At 42.1% G+C, this 15162-nt stretch overlaps 1 protein-coding gene across 5 annotated transcripts in view; it reads left to right on the forward strand.

Moving 5' to 3' along the window:
* Positions 1 to 15162, forward strand: part of kaznb (kazrin, periplakin interacting protein b) — a 123570-nt gene that overhangs the window by 97894 nt on the left and 10514 nt on the right. For all 5 annotated transcript variants that reach the window (XM_037101955.1, XM_037101958.1, XM_037101959.1 and 2 more), the window contains 3 exons: positions 11859 to 12050; positions 13765 to 13901; positions 14836 to 15006. In XM_037101955.1, the coding sequence (XP_036957850.1) occupies positions 11859 to 12050; positions 13765 to 13901; positions 14836 to 15006 (500 nt within the window). The remainder of the gene's footprint in view (positions 1 to 11858; positions 12051 to 13764; positions 13902 to 14835; positions 15007 to 15162) is intronic.

The raw sequence follows: 15162 nt of genomic DNA on the forward strand, positions 1-15162 counted from the left end.
AATGATCAACATGCAGTATATATATATATTTTTTAGATGTTTTAAAGCAGAAAGTGGTGTTTCATCTCCAGACCGTGATGACTTCGCATTAAGTAGTGAATACTCTGGTCAGGGAAGTTTCAGAGGTAGCAACATGCATTATTTATGCCTTTATGTATTATAGAGGGACGGTGTAATACCCTGAGCGGGAAATCGACCTGACCCTTACATACAGGGTGTTCTTGGGATGCAGAAAATACAGTGTTTGGAGTCTCAGCATGTCGAGGCATCAGGAATTAAGGGTTCTTCGATGTGTTCTTTTCAATCTCCCAGTGTGTGAGATGGAGGCTTTTACCACTATTTCTAGCTTAAGCATGTCGAATCTGAAACTGTACAACCCACACAGGTCTATACAACCTCTGTTCCATTACTGCACGTCCCACCTCTGACTATAGAACTAATGAACAATAAAGACGCTAAATATATTTCGTCAGATGATAAAAAAAAAAAAAAACTCTTATCGTTGCAGACTACCTTTGCCACCCACCCACCCGACCTCGCTGTGATTTGAGGCTCAGCAGGCAGCCGCTGACAGAATGAATGTGTTTATTTGTGAAGCCTCTCAGTTTCAGTCTGCTATTCTCTCCTTTTCCCTCCTCTCTGTCTCTTTCTCTGTCAGATTTCAGCTGGGTGCCGATTTGATGCTATTCTTTCATAAATCCTTAAAGAGTTTTTGGGCTGTCCTTCTGTCTTGAGTTGTAAACAGAGTGCCTCAGAATCACAGCATGTTTCTTTTTAAGGGCAACTCCAAGCAGACATTTTCCCAATATGAGGTCTTGAATGAAAAAACGTAAAGTTTCACGAAATTTGAACTAGTTTCACAAGAGTTCCCCACTTGCTCCTGTCTGTTGATGTCATTTGGTGCTAAAGTCTGCGCAGTTCTGATTGGATGGTCAGATAACTAACTGAAACTAAACTTATGAGAAAATATGAACAATTTAACATAAACTACCTGAACTGACAGATATGTTTGAGGAAAAAAATATTAATGATATCTAACCAAAGGTTGGTCAAGAAATTTTGGCTTCACTTCACATTCATTTGAGCATAAATGAGGCGTTGTGACACTCAAAAAAAATGTATCCACCACTTTATAGTTGCTTCTTTTATCATGTAGGTTTGTAGGAAAATGTATTTTGGGGGGGGGGGGGGTAGTGTCCATCGCTTGATGTTGTGGTTACACAGCGTGGCCACCTGGGGGTTTGCTGCCGTCATGTTGTCTGTCTATATATACTGTAAAGTGAAAGGAAGGTACCAGGCAGTTACATCACTGTTTGCGCAGTGCCAACACTGGTACGCATGTGCTCACAGCAAGGAGCAGCTATAATGTTTACCATCTTTACTCTCTAAGTTTAGTGTGTTACCATGCTATCATTTGCCAATTAGCGCTAAACACAGAGAAGAGCGGAGGCTGGTGGTAGTGTCCTTAGGTATGCAGGTTTTTTTTTATCATATGCTCAAGTGTGAGACTGAAATTGAAACTGATGTTGGTTCAAGATGAAATGTAAGGTCATTGCCAAATCTCATGAGAATCCATCAAATAGTTGTGGAGTCATGTCATCTTAAGATACAAAATGTACGTTGAAATGTCTTTGGGTGCCATTACTGTCTATACAAAGATTGCTCCCAGTACTTCAGTGCTGTTATGTCTGGACCGAAGTGGTTGGCCGACAGATTGACATCATCATCCCTAGAGCCGTGTTGCTAGCGAGGCTGAAATCAAAAGATAAGGTGTGAGACGCAAGAGCATATCTCATAGCGTAATAGACGGTTCATGTTGACAAGTGCTATCCACACTATATTAAATATATTCCCTCCAGTACAGCGTGCATCTCTTGAGACAGGCAGAGTGTCATATGAGGAAGCACTAGTCAAAGTCCATACATAACTTGTGGGGTTTATTTCAGTCCATCCACGATGTTTTTCCAGCCTGTCAAGGCTACACTGTTACCTGCGTGATGGGTTTAATCAAGAGCTAAAGCGGACTGCTGTCTTCTTTCAGAGTAATCTCAACTGATCTTTATACTGTAATTAGTGGAGGCCAGAGCTCAGCAGACATACGCTCCTCCTCTCATAATACAGTGCAGAAATACCCAGCTGTGAGCACACACACACACACGCACACATGCACACCCACACAAACACAAATCAAGTAATCCAGCAACAACAGGGGAAGACAGTACAATATAATACAGACATATATAGACATATATAATTGCTGTTGTAAAAGCTGTTGTTGGCCCTCTGGTTTTCATTTTCCAAACCGCACAGTGGTGTACAAGCTTCCGCATCGTCCACTTAATTGCAGGAAATGCTCTGTCAATAACTGTTGAACAAATGTCTGTGAAACTCGGACTGAAGATGCATCTCAGCATAGAAGAGACCCCACTGGCTTTTGCCGGTCTGCATTAAGGAGTTTTTTTGACATTTTTGTTAGTTTCTCAGGGAATAATGTGTGGATCATGATGACGAAATATCCTTGAGTGAGTACAAAAGGGGACTGTTGGCCTTGATGGAGGTATGTGCTCCACTGAGGGCCATTTTAGTTTTATTAATTAGGTAGTTGAAAGACATTTAACTTATCAGGTAAAGGTGTAACAGACAGAAGCAAACTAATAATAACTAGATTAAGAATGTCGATGATGTGCATTTTCTTCTTCGTCTGTGGATCCTCTGGTGCCTGTAATCATTCAACCAAGATGCTATTTTGTAACAATTAGTGTGTTTCATTTGTAAAGTGTTGACCCACGCAAGAAAAAAAAACAAAAAACCCAGACAAAACTCTGATGGGACAATAATCATCTAATCAAAGTTAGAAATCTCTTTACATCTGACACACCTCAAACAACCTCAGTTGTAAACAACAATGTTAGAAAAACAAGTTAACACTTATTAGTTTAAATTAAAAAAAGGAGAAATAAAATCAAATGAAATGGAGATGGATTGGATTTTTTCCTCTTCTTTTTTTCTTTGCTTTCGTTCCAGTGGTGCCCAGTGTTTCAGTATATTCTGTCTCACTGGTTCAGCAGTCTGAATGTCGCCTTTTCCAACTTGATCATTTCAAGCTTCAGTGACCCATTTTTTCTGAGTTGGTATATTTGAAGCAATCTGCTTTTTCATGATAACCTTCTTTGTGATCATACACAACGAGTGAACCATTTAAGCTTCAGCTGCTTTTCTTGCAGTTGTTTCGTGTTGTTTTTTTTCTGGTTTAACCTCACAGAACTAGCTTGATAATTCATGCTGTTGGGTGGCAGGGATTTCATGAACGAGCATGTTCAAGAAGAAATTTGTCACAGAGGTTTGAAAGTTAGTGAGATGTGTCTTAAAGTGTCACTGAGGTAAACATAAGCAGGAGCTAGTTGGCCCAGTGGTCATCATATCATTAGCTCACAAGTGGTTACAGAGACAAGGTGCCGGCTGTCTTCCCCTCAGGGAGGCTGACAGTTTGAGTCAACACAACCAACTGCATTGCAGGTACACGCTTATGTAATGTCTCCCATTCCACAGGGAGCCTCTGGGCTGTTTTTTGATGTCTTCATTGGTTCATTCTGGGTAAAGTATATTAATAAGATGTGCTTATGAGAGAACAGCTTATTAGGAGGCTTTGATGAAGACGTTTGTTGTTTTGAAACAGCTTTGCTCAAATCAGCGGTTACAGAAAAGCTTTTGTTGTATTACTGTTTTTTTTCCCCAATGAACATTTGTCATATCAGCTTATAATGTGTATAAAGAGAACCCTGACGTGGCTGTCCTTATGTTTACTGATTTGATATTTGCTGCATAGTAATTTGTGTGAGAAATATAAGCCAATAAGTGACCTCGCTTTGACGCCTTCCTTGCTGCATTAGTTGCCGCCCCCTGCAATGCTACAACAGAGAATCTCCCAGCACTTTCTGTAGACAACCATTACTGTTTTCATTCTTTAGCTCCAGTTCCCCTGAACATTCCCCTCGCACACACACAACGCCTCTCCACCTTAAAGCACGGCATATCATAGCTCTGCACCAACACCACAGGAGCCGAAGGAGACGGTGAAAGACTGCTGGAGCAAACAGAACTCCTTCAGGCACAATTTCCCCAAACTTAACTATATGTTCTCATGTTTGCTGATCATCATAACACACGCCCTCAAAATATATGTTTAATATCTTATTCCAGATATTTTCCCTTCAGCTACAGACATCTCTCAGCTGCTCAGTGATGCCTTGTGCAGTTTATTGTTTGAGTCTTCCTCCACTTCACACGTTCAAGTGCGTCCCAATCCTCAATCATTCATTGTCACTTCGGTTTTTGTTGCATTCATTCCCTCATTTCTGTAGTTGGCATTTTATTGAGTCATTGTTCATCCTTTGTCAGCAGTTAGTACCAAATGTTTATAAAGTCATTGCTTTGGTTTTTCTATATACTGCTTCTATATACATAATTTGGTGCATATACCAATTCTTTTTTGTTATTATGTGCGATATAGACTTCCTTGATTGGTCACCAAGGGAGCAGGTTTGTTGGAATCATTCAGCATATTACAAATTATAATGCTGGATGAATAATTCAAGTGTTTCTGTGTAACAATATAATTTTTTTTTTATTAAAGGCACAGTTTATCCTAAAATACAGTATACCTATTTTTCCATTATCCATCTAGACTGTCCTGTGTTGAGCTGATCAGCCTTGGAGATACACTATATTGCCAAAAGTATTGGCTCAACTGCCTTGACTCGCACATGAACTTAAGTGACTGAGTCACTGATGTTGGTTGGGAAGGCCTGGCTCTCAGTCTCTGCTCTAATTCATCCCAAAGGTGTTCTATCAGATTGAGGTCAGGACTGTGCAGGCCAGTCATACCACACTCTCTCATCCATGTCTTTATGGACCTTGCTTTGTGCACTGGTCCACGGTCATGCTGGAAAAGGAAGGGGCCATCCCCAAACTGTTCCCACAAAGTTGGGAGCATGGAATTGTCCAATATTTCCTGGGGTCAAGCCCAGCTCCTGAAAAACAGCCCCACACCATAATCCCCCTCCACCGAACTTTACACTTGACACAATGCAGTCAGACAAATACTGTTCTCCTGGCAACTGCCAAACCCAGACTCGTCCATCAGATTGCCAGATGGAGAAGCATGATTCATCACTCCAGGGAACACGTCTCCACTGTTCTAGAGTCCAGTGGCGCCGTGCTTCACACCACTGCACTGATGCTTTGCATTGCACTTGCTGATATATGGCTTGGATGCAGCTGCTCGACCATGGAAACCCATTCCCTGAAGCTCTCTACACACTGCTCTTGAGCTAATCTGAAGGCCACATGAAGTTTAGAGGTCTGCAGCGATTGACTCTGCAGAAAGTTGCCGACCTCTGTGCACATATGCGCCCCAGCATCCACTGACTACGCTCTGTCATTTTAAGTGGCCTACCACTTGGTGGCTGAGTTGCTGTCATTCCCAATCGCTTCCACTCTGTTGTGATACCACTGATAGTTGACTGTGGAATATTTAGGAGCGAGGACATTTCACGACCACACTGGAATTCACTGAGCTCCTGAGAGCAACGAATTCTTTCACCAATGTTTGTAGAAACAGTCTGCATGACTAGGTGCTTGCTTTTATACATGTGTGGCCATGGAAGTGATGGAGCACCTAATTTAAATTATTTGGATGGGTGAGTGAATACTTTTGACAATATAGTGTATCACAGACATGCCGAATATAATGGAACTAGATGACACTCACAGAAGGCAGTCTGCATCTGCTCGTGAATGAGAGGCTTGTTCTCATAATAGCACGGGATGCAAACGTTAATGGCCTCCTCCTTAGTTAGGCTGTAATCTTAGCTTGCTTAGCTAGCTATGTTAGCTTGCCTCTTGTCCCAGAGTAGATGCACGCTTCCTTCTGCACTGTGAAACAGAAAACAAATTGTTCCAACATGAGACAACTCACTTCAAGGTCTTTGTATTATCTTGAGTAACTTCATCTTGACTTCTGGAAAGAGACATTAAATGCATTATAGTGCAACTCACACCAGAAGATTGTAGATGGATAAAAACTCTACAGGTAAGAGAAAAGGTTTTTGGTTTCAGGGTGAACATTTAATGCCATGTTTTCCCAACACTCAGCTGAACTCTCCCAACACAATACTAATCCACGAGAAAGAAACCTCTGTTTATTTGTTTATATGTTGTGCAACTCCTGTGGTATTAAGGAAGCTCACGGAGATCATACAGGATCAAACCAGGTGAAGCTTTTAACAGTGTCGTCGTCAGGGCTGCAGAGTGACAGCAGTTTTTACCATCATATCTTTTAACAGCAGCTTGCTAACATGTTTGTTTTCCATGGTCGTTAAAGCTGTTAAACCAGCCCAAGCAGCCAGCCGTCCTGTCCTACCCCGACCTGTGCGTCACACTGCTGCAGCGTGTAAACGGGTGTTCTATGGAGAATACACAGTGTATGTTATGGAAAATGAGATCTTTTTAAAGTTATAAAGGTATCACCTCCAGCGGTTGATTAATATTGATATGATTGGGTTATTCTCAGGAGTCGCTTACTAAAGACATGGCATTAAAAACACTATTATGACAGCTCCGTGTGTCTACACACAGTAGTGAAGGCTGAAAATACTGTAGAGGCTGACCTTGGTATCCAACTATCACTTACTGTACCTGAGAGATTAGAGCAGAGGGAAGGGCAGCATCATCCCCTCCGGCTTTGTCTTGGACAGAAATAGCTGAGCAGAACCACTGTACTAACTAAAATGATACATATTTGAATTGTCAGGGAGACTCAGGTGGAAAAGTGACAGCCATGCACATTGCATCTCCTCAGGGCAGAACAGTGGGCTGCTGTCTCTGCCGAGATTTCTGACACCCTTCTCCTTCGTCTGATATTATTTGAATGCTTTTTTTGCTTTCATATAGACAGTGGTTTCATGGGTCAGTTCACCTAAATTACAAAAATATGTATATATTTTGTCTCTCACCCCTCAGAGGTCTATCACCCTGCAGCTGTTTTAGTTTTGTTTGTCCAAGATATGTTTTTTTCTGATATTTCTGTTGTTCGCTGAACTCACAACAGTGGAAATACACATTTTAAAGGCTTTCACAGAAACATTTGACTTTTTGTACACATTCCACATTTAAAGCTCAGATACAACCACAGTATACACAGATTTGATTGGCTGAGTCGCCTCACATAAGTCATTTACAATGCATGCAATTGGTCTGTGAGTTTCACGAGCTCTTGGTGTTGTAAAGACTAGGAAAGATGTGGCAGCTCAAACTGATTTGTTCCGTCAAAACTGAAATACTTCTCAATATTGCACCGTCACTGGTTCGCATCAGGAGTGAAGCCTCCCTGGAGTTTGTCAGTTCACCTGCTGTAAAATTGGAAAATGATTATTTCATGATGAGAGCCAATCAGGAGTTCAATTTGGATGCACTAAGAATAGTTAGTCTCGAACTGCTTTTAAAATTAATGGGGTTTTTTTTGTTTTGTTTTTTTGCCACAACAGCCTTAACTTTAAATGTAACTTCTCATCCAAACTCAATATTCAGACGCAGCTCACTTTAAGCATCTTTGATCATTCATGTATATAAATGGGGTCCACTTTAATCCTGCACACAGTTCACAGGAGACTAGTTCAGGTTTTTGATCGCCAATCCGCACATTTCCAGCCGGCACTTCACCTCTCAGAGCAGAGCACGCGCCTCTTCTTTCTTTCATGAGCCAACCGCCACTCACTCTTCCCAGTGTGTGTGTGTGTGTGTGTGTGTGTGTGTGTGTGTGTGTGTGTGTGTGCGTGCATGTGTGTGTGCTGGCCTGTGACAGCTCTGCTATGCGAGGGAGAGGGGACAGGGAGTGATGGCCTGGTCCTGGCTGGCTTTGATGGACACTCTAATGGGAGGCTTGGATGAGAAGTTAATTGAATGGGCTGCTGCTGAATACGAAGAAGAAGGAGAGTGAGCTTCTCCTCTTCTGTGGGAGGACTCCTAATAACTTGGCCGAGCTCTCTGCACAACCACTCAAGGGTCAGAGCCGAGAGAGCCCGGGCAATATCAGCACATACACTGCAGCATATGGTTTATATGAGCTGCTTTTTAGATCGCACTGTGTATGAGAGTGTGTAGAGAGGCATACTATTATCTAAAGGTAGATGGTTTGTGTCTTTTCAGTGCGATGAATGCAGCTTGAACCGTGGTCTGTGTGAAGTGCTGCACCTTTTGTGTCTCAGGACATTTTCTTTGCCGTGTTCTCACCTCTGATCTGTGGCACCTGAAAGAGGAGAAGGTGTTTGAGTGCATCTCTGTATTCTTAAGCCTGTGTGTGGATGTTTGTGGGCCTCTGCATGTTATTGAGTCAGAGGATGATGCTGGGAATTACTGCAAAATTGGATTGTGGATAATTATGTCAGTGATATTCTCTGTGAATTATACCCATCTCAACAAATCTGCTGCGAGTACTTCTTAAGACGCAGTTCTAACACAGTTTTTAAATGACTCACAGTGGACCAAATGTATTTATTTATTAATGGTTCATTTCAAAGGGACAGGCACAGTATACATTGAGAAACTTGAAACAGCTGTCTGATACAAGTAACATAGTGTTCGTAGCGGGTGTTCATCAGCGACGTTTTGAGAATAAAGCATTGAGATGAAAGAGGATGTAATGGGTAAGGCAAGATGCAGTAAATCATACATAAAAACATAATTATACTTTGCAGGACCTCATTATTCAAACTGATATATCAGAATTATTAGGACGACTAGATTACATACAAAGTCAATGATTACATGCGATTTTGGCGGGCAGCACAATGGACGCAGCGACCCAGACGACATCACAACCTCACAGTCCTGACAGGCTGTTTTAAGTTGTCTGATGTAATCTAGGTGCTGACTACAAACAAAACTCATTACATCTTAACAATGTGTGTCTTGGAGCGCCGTTTAGCTCAGTTGGTAGAGTGGGCGCCCCATGTGCCGAGGCTTCGTCCTCGCTGCAGCGGAGCCGGGTTCAACTTCCGGCCCGGGGACCATTTGCTGCGTGTCACTCCCCCTCTCTCTCCATGTTTCCTGTCTCCCTCTTCAGCTGCACTATCAAATAAAACCACAAAGGCCAAAAAAAATACTTAAACAAAAAACAATGTGTGTCTTAAAATCTCGTATGTTGAAGTACACCTGTATGTAACACTGTTACAGAAACAGGTGACAGAGACACTGTTCACCCTGTTACAAGACACTGAACCATCAACATGATTCTGAAGCTGTTGTTTTAAGGTAAATAAGTTACGTAATGTTGCTTTGAAGGAATCGGAAAAGGTTCAGATTACCTCATTATAGAAATACTTTAACAAAACAAAACTGCTGTTGCTGCTTGATTAACATCCAACAGCAAGAGCTGATCCACCCTCATATCACAGCACGAGCAGATGATAATTTAATTTAAGCTTGATTAGAGTTATGCTGAATGCAGCGAAGCACCTCACAAAATGCACGCTTCTTTCCGATGGCATCGAGCGCAGCATCTGGTCTCCCCGCAAGAAATATAGAAGAGCCTGTAGGTAAACAGACGAATAAGCGGATTTAGGCTGCAAGAAGGCCGTGAAAGATTGCTCTCTCAGGGGAACAAACTCTTTTTGTCACATACAGCACAGAGCTGCCCGGTGTGTTTCCGTAGTCCCGAGTCGTCAGAGACCGATGGACTGTCCCTTCCTCTCTTATCGGAGCTGCTGCAGCCCCACAACGTCTGGCTGCAGGCCTGCCGAGACCCCCTCTCTCCTTCTCTTTGAGTCACACACTCGTGCACACTAACACACACACACACACACACACACACACACACTTTGTTGCGCACACACTTGCTCTGGAATTTTACATAGTTGGACAAGTCTTATAGGGATCTGCATAAAATTAGGGGCACTCATTTTACTTGTTCTGTTTTTCAGCCATGCGAGCAGCCTGGGATCCTCCATTCATGGCCCAAGTCTTCCCCTGTATTGTAGCTGCACCAGCACACTGTCATTTGTGGTTCTGAGTGAAATGTGTCAACTATTGCTCGGCGGATTGTGCACCGTGGTGTAAACATTCTTTGTGAGCTTTGGTGATCCCTTAGTTTCTACCTAGCACCGTCGCCATGTCAAATTCTAACTTGCCCAGTAGTTTTGTTGCTAAACTAAGTACGTTTGCCTTCCCGTCATTCTCAGCTGGACTTAGTGTTTAACATGCTCTCATCAAACTGAAGTTCTGGAACTGATAAAAAATCAATTAAATAAAACATTTGCAGTACATTTTAAGTAGTTTTGAAAATATTTTGTGTAAAACCCAACGCAACTTTGAGAGCAATACATATAATAACATCCAATCTTCGAACACGTCTTTGAGAAAAGAAGCTCACAGCCAGAACAAATACTGTATTGTCAAGTTGTTTCAGTGTGACATAAAATCTGACACAATTTAATAAACCTAAACTGCTAAAGAATGAAATGATTATTTGAACTCTATCTATCTAAATTAATTTTCTTTAACATGACTATTACAGCCTCTGGTGATGCCAGCTTGGCTTTAGACATTTAGTCTTTATACTTTTCATATGACGTTTAGGGTTGAAACTAATAATTACCAGCTGCGACAGCGTTGGCTGGTAATGTTTTCCTTTGTGTGTGTCATCATGGACAAAACATGGTCCTGGAGACACCTCTTGTAGCAGGAACTAACACAGAAGCAATTTTGAGTACTGCGACAGGTGCTTACATCTGTCTGTGGCGTGCTCTTACCCATGGGTATTGACTACTCCTGTAATAATGAGGTAATGACTGCTGAGTTGTCACAGTTCAAAACATCAACATGTTGACGGGCATCGCGGCTGATGTGATCCCACCGCAAGATGTGCTGTGGAAGATGCCTATTACAAGTTCCCAGATCATGAATATTTGTGCTAAAAAAAATATATATTAGATTTATATTCATGAAGAGACACAGATCTATATATTTTAAAGGGTAAATCGTTGTTTGTGAATTGAAATAGTGCATTCATTTCTACTGATCCACTGCTTGATTGGTTTAATGATCTTTCCTGCATTATCCAACTTGTAAGTATTTCTGCTGTCTCAACCATATGAGTGATATCGAGGTTCCAATACTTTCACAAGGCTTTTGTTGATATGTTACAAATTTCTTATCATGTACGTGTCATTAATCTCAGCACTATAAATCCTAATGACATGTTGTTCCTCTACTGCTGGTATAGATTCCCCTCACTGGGCTAAAATTCACCCACCTCTTCTGATCTCTCTCATCTTTTCTGTCCTCGTCCTGTCCGTTAGTTCACTCTTCGGTTCGTTTGCTCGCCTGTTTTTCCCTCAGGGTTAGGAGGCATTTCGCAGCAGACGGAAAACACAGCACTGAGCATGGCTCGAGTGTGTTTCGCTGATATTTTATTAAGTCTTATCAGACTGCTGTCTCTCACTTACACACTACCCTCACTGGAGTGTGTCACTCAGCATTTTTCTGAGTTTCTTAAACACCTGCGGCCACAGCTGAGGGAGAGCTGTGAAGCTTTTCGGGGTTTCTAAGTGTTGATTTGAGACTTATTTTATCACGTGCCGCATAATCACACGCTCTCGCTTTAGTTCCAGATGTTACTACTGCTACATTTCCTGCCAAAGTTATTTACTCCTTTAAGTCTATCTTGGCTCTTTTCCGGCCTGTTTCTTCCTCTTCCTCCTCTGATTTTATATCCTCCCTCAGTCCTGTGCTCTCAGGTTCCTCATTGCTCCTCTGCGCACTCTAAATTCCCCAATCTCTGTTTCTCTCTCTCTGTACCTCAGTGTTGTTGCGTGAGGAGGTGGCCCAGCTTCAAGAGGAGGTCCACCTGCTCAGGCAAATGAAGGACATGTTGAGTAAGGACCTGGAGGAGACCCAGGAAGGCTGCTCCGCCAATCTTCTCTCGGCCACTGAGCTCCGCGTGCAGCTGGGCGACAAGGAGCAGGAGCTGGACCGTGCCAAGGAGGCCTTACAAGGTCAGGAGTCAGCACAGGCGTCTCACCCTATCCACCAGAGGCCATTCGTTCCAGCAGCACACGCACACCAACTACAGCTGTCCACATCTTTAGTGGAAAGTTTCCACCTTTATCTCCCAAGAGAAAATGATAACAGAAAATATGTCAGTTTTGACATAATGTACTGTCAAATCACGTGTTTATGTACAAAACTCTCACATGAATGATAAGGCAACATAAAAATCACAAGGAGACTCAAGGGAACACTCTTTAAATCTGTTAAATGCCTTTTTTTGTCACTGCATGGCCGTGTTAAACCTTACTATGAAAACAAACTTCACATTGTTGCAGCATCAAGCCTTTATCTGGGAACCAAATATGAAGGCTTGATGCTGCAAACTTGTGTTTTTCTTGTCTGCATGTATCCCAAACCAAAGATCAGCTCTACCAAAATAAATCTGAGACTAAGAAGTGCTCCTACTCTTACATTTTTTAAAAACTAAATGCTGAATAGTAAAAGTATGAAAAGGAATGCTACATACCTGAAGTTTATTTTGGCTGACTAATATGTATTGTTTCATATCCAATCCTATACAGTCTTATAGTAACGCTTTATATTAAGGTCCTTTATGACGTTAGACCTCTTTGCTTTACAATGAAGATTTAAATTTCTGTTCATCCCCGACCAGCAGGTTTAACTCCAGTTTTGTCTTGTATGTGCCAGAGATGTAAATTGTGTGCACAAACACTTTACATGTGCATGTGTTTCGATATTTGTCAGCCTCAGAAATGGGTGTCGCCCCCTGATGAGCAGCCAAGTAGACTCCAGGTTCACCTCATTTTAATTAACATCCATCAATCACAGCGCAGAAGCTTCACTCTGAAATATTAATGTGGTATTGATGTAGACTGGAATGCAGTGCTGATTATGTAGAATTGTATATAGTGTTGTTTTTAATTCTTTTATGAAAACAAATCCTGCCATGACACAACAACACAAACAAACGGTTCCGATCTTTGGGAGAAGAGTAAAAAAATAAAGGTCAGCATATTGAGGATAGTGTCTCGCAACAAAAACTGGAGGGAAACCCAGAATTGCAGTAGTGCATTTTGGTTTCTGCTCTGAGACTTGCAGGTGGTAAACTGGAAGCTCAGAAACTGTGTTGTGTAACTGCTGCAGAACAGGTTTGAATGATGAGTGTAAAATATGAGGAGGGAGAGCGTTGACAGAAGGAATGCTCCCTCTGTGGTGTATGTGTGCAGGTCCGAAAAGTACAGGTCTTGCCTTTTCAGAAAGGCATGGCTGTTGTTGTTGCTTTGAAACAGCCCCACCAGTTGCATCATGGCTGAAGACTTGCCGCTGTAAGAGAATGAAGTCGAGAGAAATCAGTTCCAAGTGGTCCCCACAGGGATGAGCCAACAGAGCCTCCACATGCCAGCCGAAAATGCTCCATGTATGAATGAAAAAGTGCCAGTGTGACACTTATCTTTTGTGGCAATTACATCATTTTCTGTGAGAAAAAAAACAAAAAAAAAACCCCAACTCCGGCAGCTCCTCTTTATCAGAAGACACAGTGTCACCTAGTGGCTCCCTGCTGCAATGGCAAAGCTTTGTTTCTGATTTAGAGGCAGCCACGTCTCACTGACATACTGTAGATCTTGTTTTCAGTTTTAAAGTTGTTCAACACGTGTATCCGCTGCTTGGTGTGTGAATGTGCTTGTCTGTGTCTTGCAGCTATGAAAGCTGACCGTAAACGTCTAAAAGTGGAGAAAGCAGACCTGGTGAGTCAGATGCAGCAGCTGTACACGACACTGGAGAGCAGAGAAGAGCAGCTGCGAGAATTCATACGCAACTACGACCAACACCGAAAGGTAACGCCGGCCCAGCCCGTTAGATCAGCATTGCCTCATTGCAGATACATTTTTACTGGTTAACACGTTGGCCAATCAGAAAGTTCAGAGACAAAAGCCAGAGACGTGTTTGGAGCACTGTCTCTAAAATATATACGAATATCACAGCGTTACATGCGTGTTTACTTCAAGATAGAAGTTTTCATCACTTAACTTTGTTATGATCTCGTGAGTTTTGTTTGTAGTTACACCAATATGATAAATTGTTACAGAGCTAGGATTCATATTTACAACATAAACTATGAAGGGCGCCAAATCACATAATGTCAATTTAAGGGTTACCTATCATAAATCTGTGTTTATTTAAAGCAATGAAATGTGTCTTCCAGGAGGAAAATAGTTGATAATTGAGTCTCATCCCCCCGATCGTTAAGTGAGATGCCTTGGGAGCTACCAAACCAAAACACTTCACTATCCTTCTCCAGGAAGTTACATTTTCTTGCTTTAAAGTGGGACAGAGAAAAGTCAGCTGATGTCTCGTCTCAGGAGGAGACTACTTAAGCAAGCAGCACAAGTCGATATTTTATAGCATAAAAAAAGGGGCACATAAGAAGCACTAATGTTTGCAAGCTATTAAATCAGTCCATGATTTTACAATACATGCTTATAACATAGATTCATTAACAGTAATAGTTTTCCTAGATGTTGTAGACTGCTGCTTAGTTTATATTATATATGCCAGCAGCATTCCGAGTGTAAATGACACCCATGCTAAAATAATCTGTGCCTCCGTGTCACCATGTATCCACCTGTTAAAAAAAACAACAACTTTTCAAATAGATTATAACAAAATGTAGCTGTGAAATGCTCCTTGACTCGGATGTGGAGCTCCATTCATCGTTTGGGGTGAGTTTGGCAGGGATTAACGGCGTCTTTGTGTGTCTGTTTACTTCAGGAAAGTGAGGATGCAGTGAAAGCTCTGGCAAAGGAGAAGGACATGCTGGAGAGGGAGAAGTGGGACCTGAGGAGGCAGACCAAAGAAGCCACAGAACAGGCCAACGTCCTGCGCTCTCAGATGGACATGAAGGAGAACCGTGTCAAAGAACTGGAGGCCGAGCTCACCATGGTGAGTCATGACATGGATGCAGTCAGAACTTTGTTTGTACGACCGCAGCGAGCACAATGGTGTCACCTTAGCGTCGTTATCTGGTGTCATAAATGCAAACAAGGTGCGGGTTTACAATCCTGCCGCTGTATTCACATCAGTTCAAACGCGCGCGGT

This window comes from Acanthopagrus latus, chromosome 6, assembly GCF_904848185.1.
Source record: "Acanthopagrus latus isolate v.2019 chromosome 6, fAcaLat1.1, whole genome shotgun sequence".
Lineage (NCBI taxonomy): Eukaryota > Metazoa > Chordata > Actinopteri > Spariformes > Sparidae > Acanthopagrus > Acanthopagrus latus.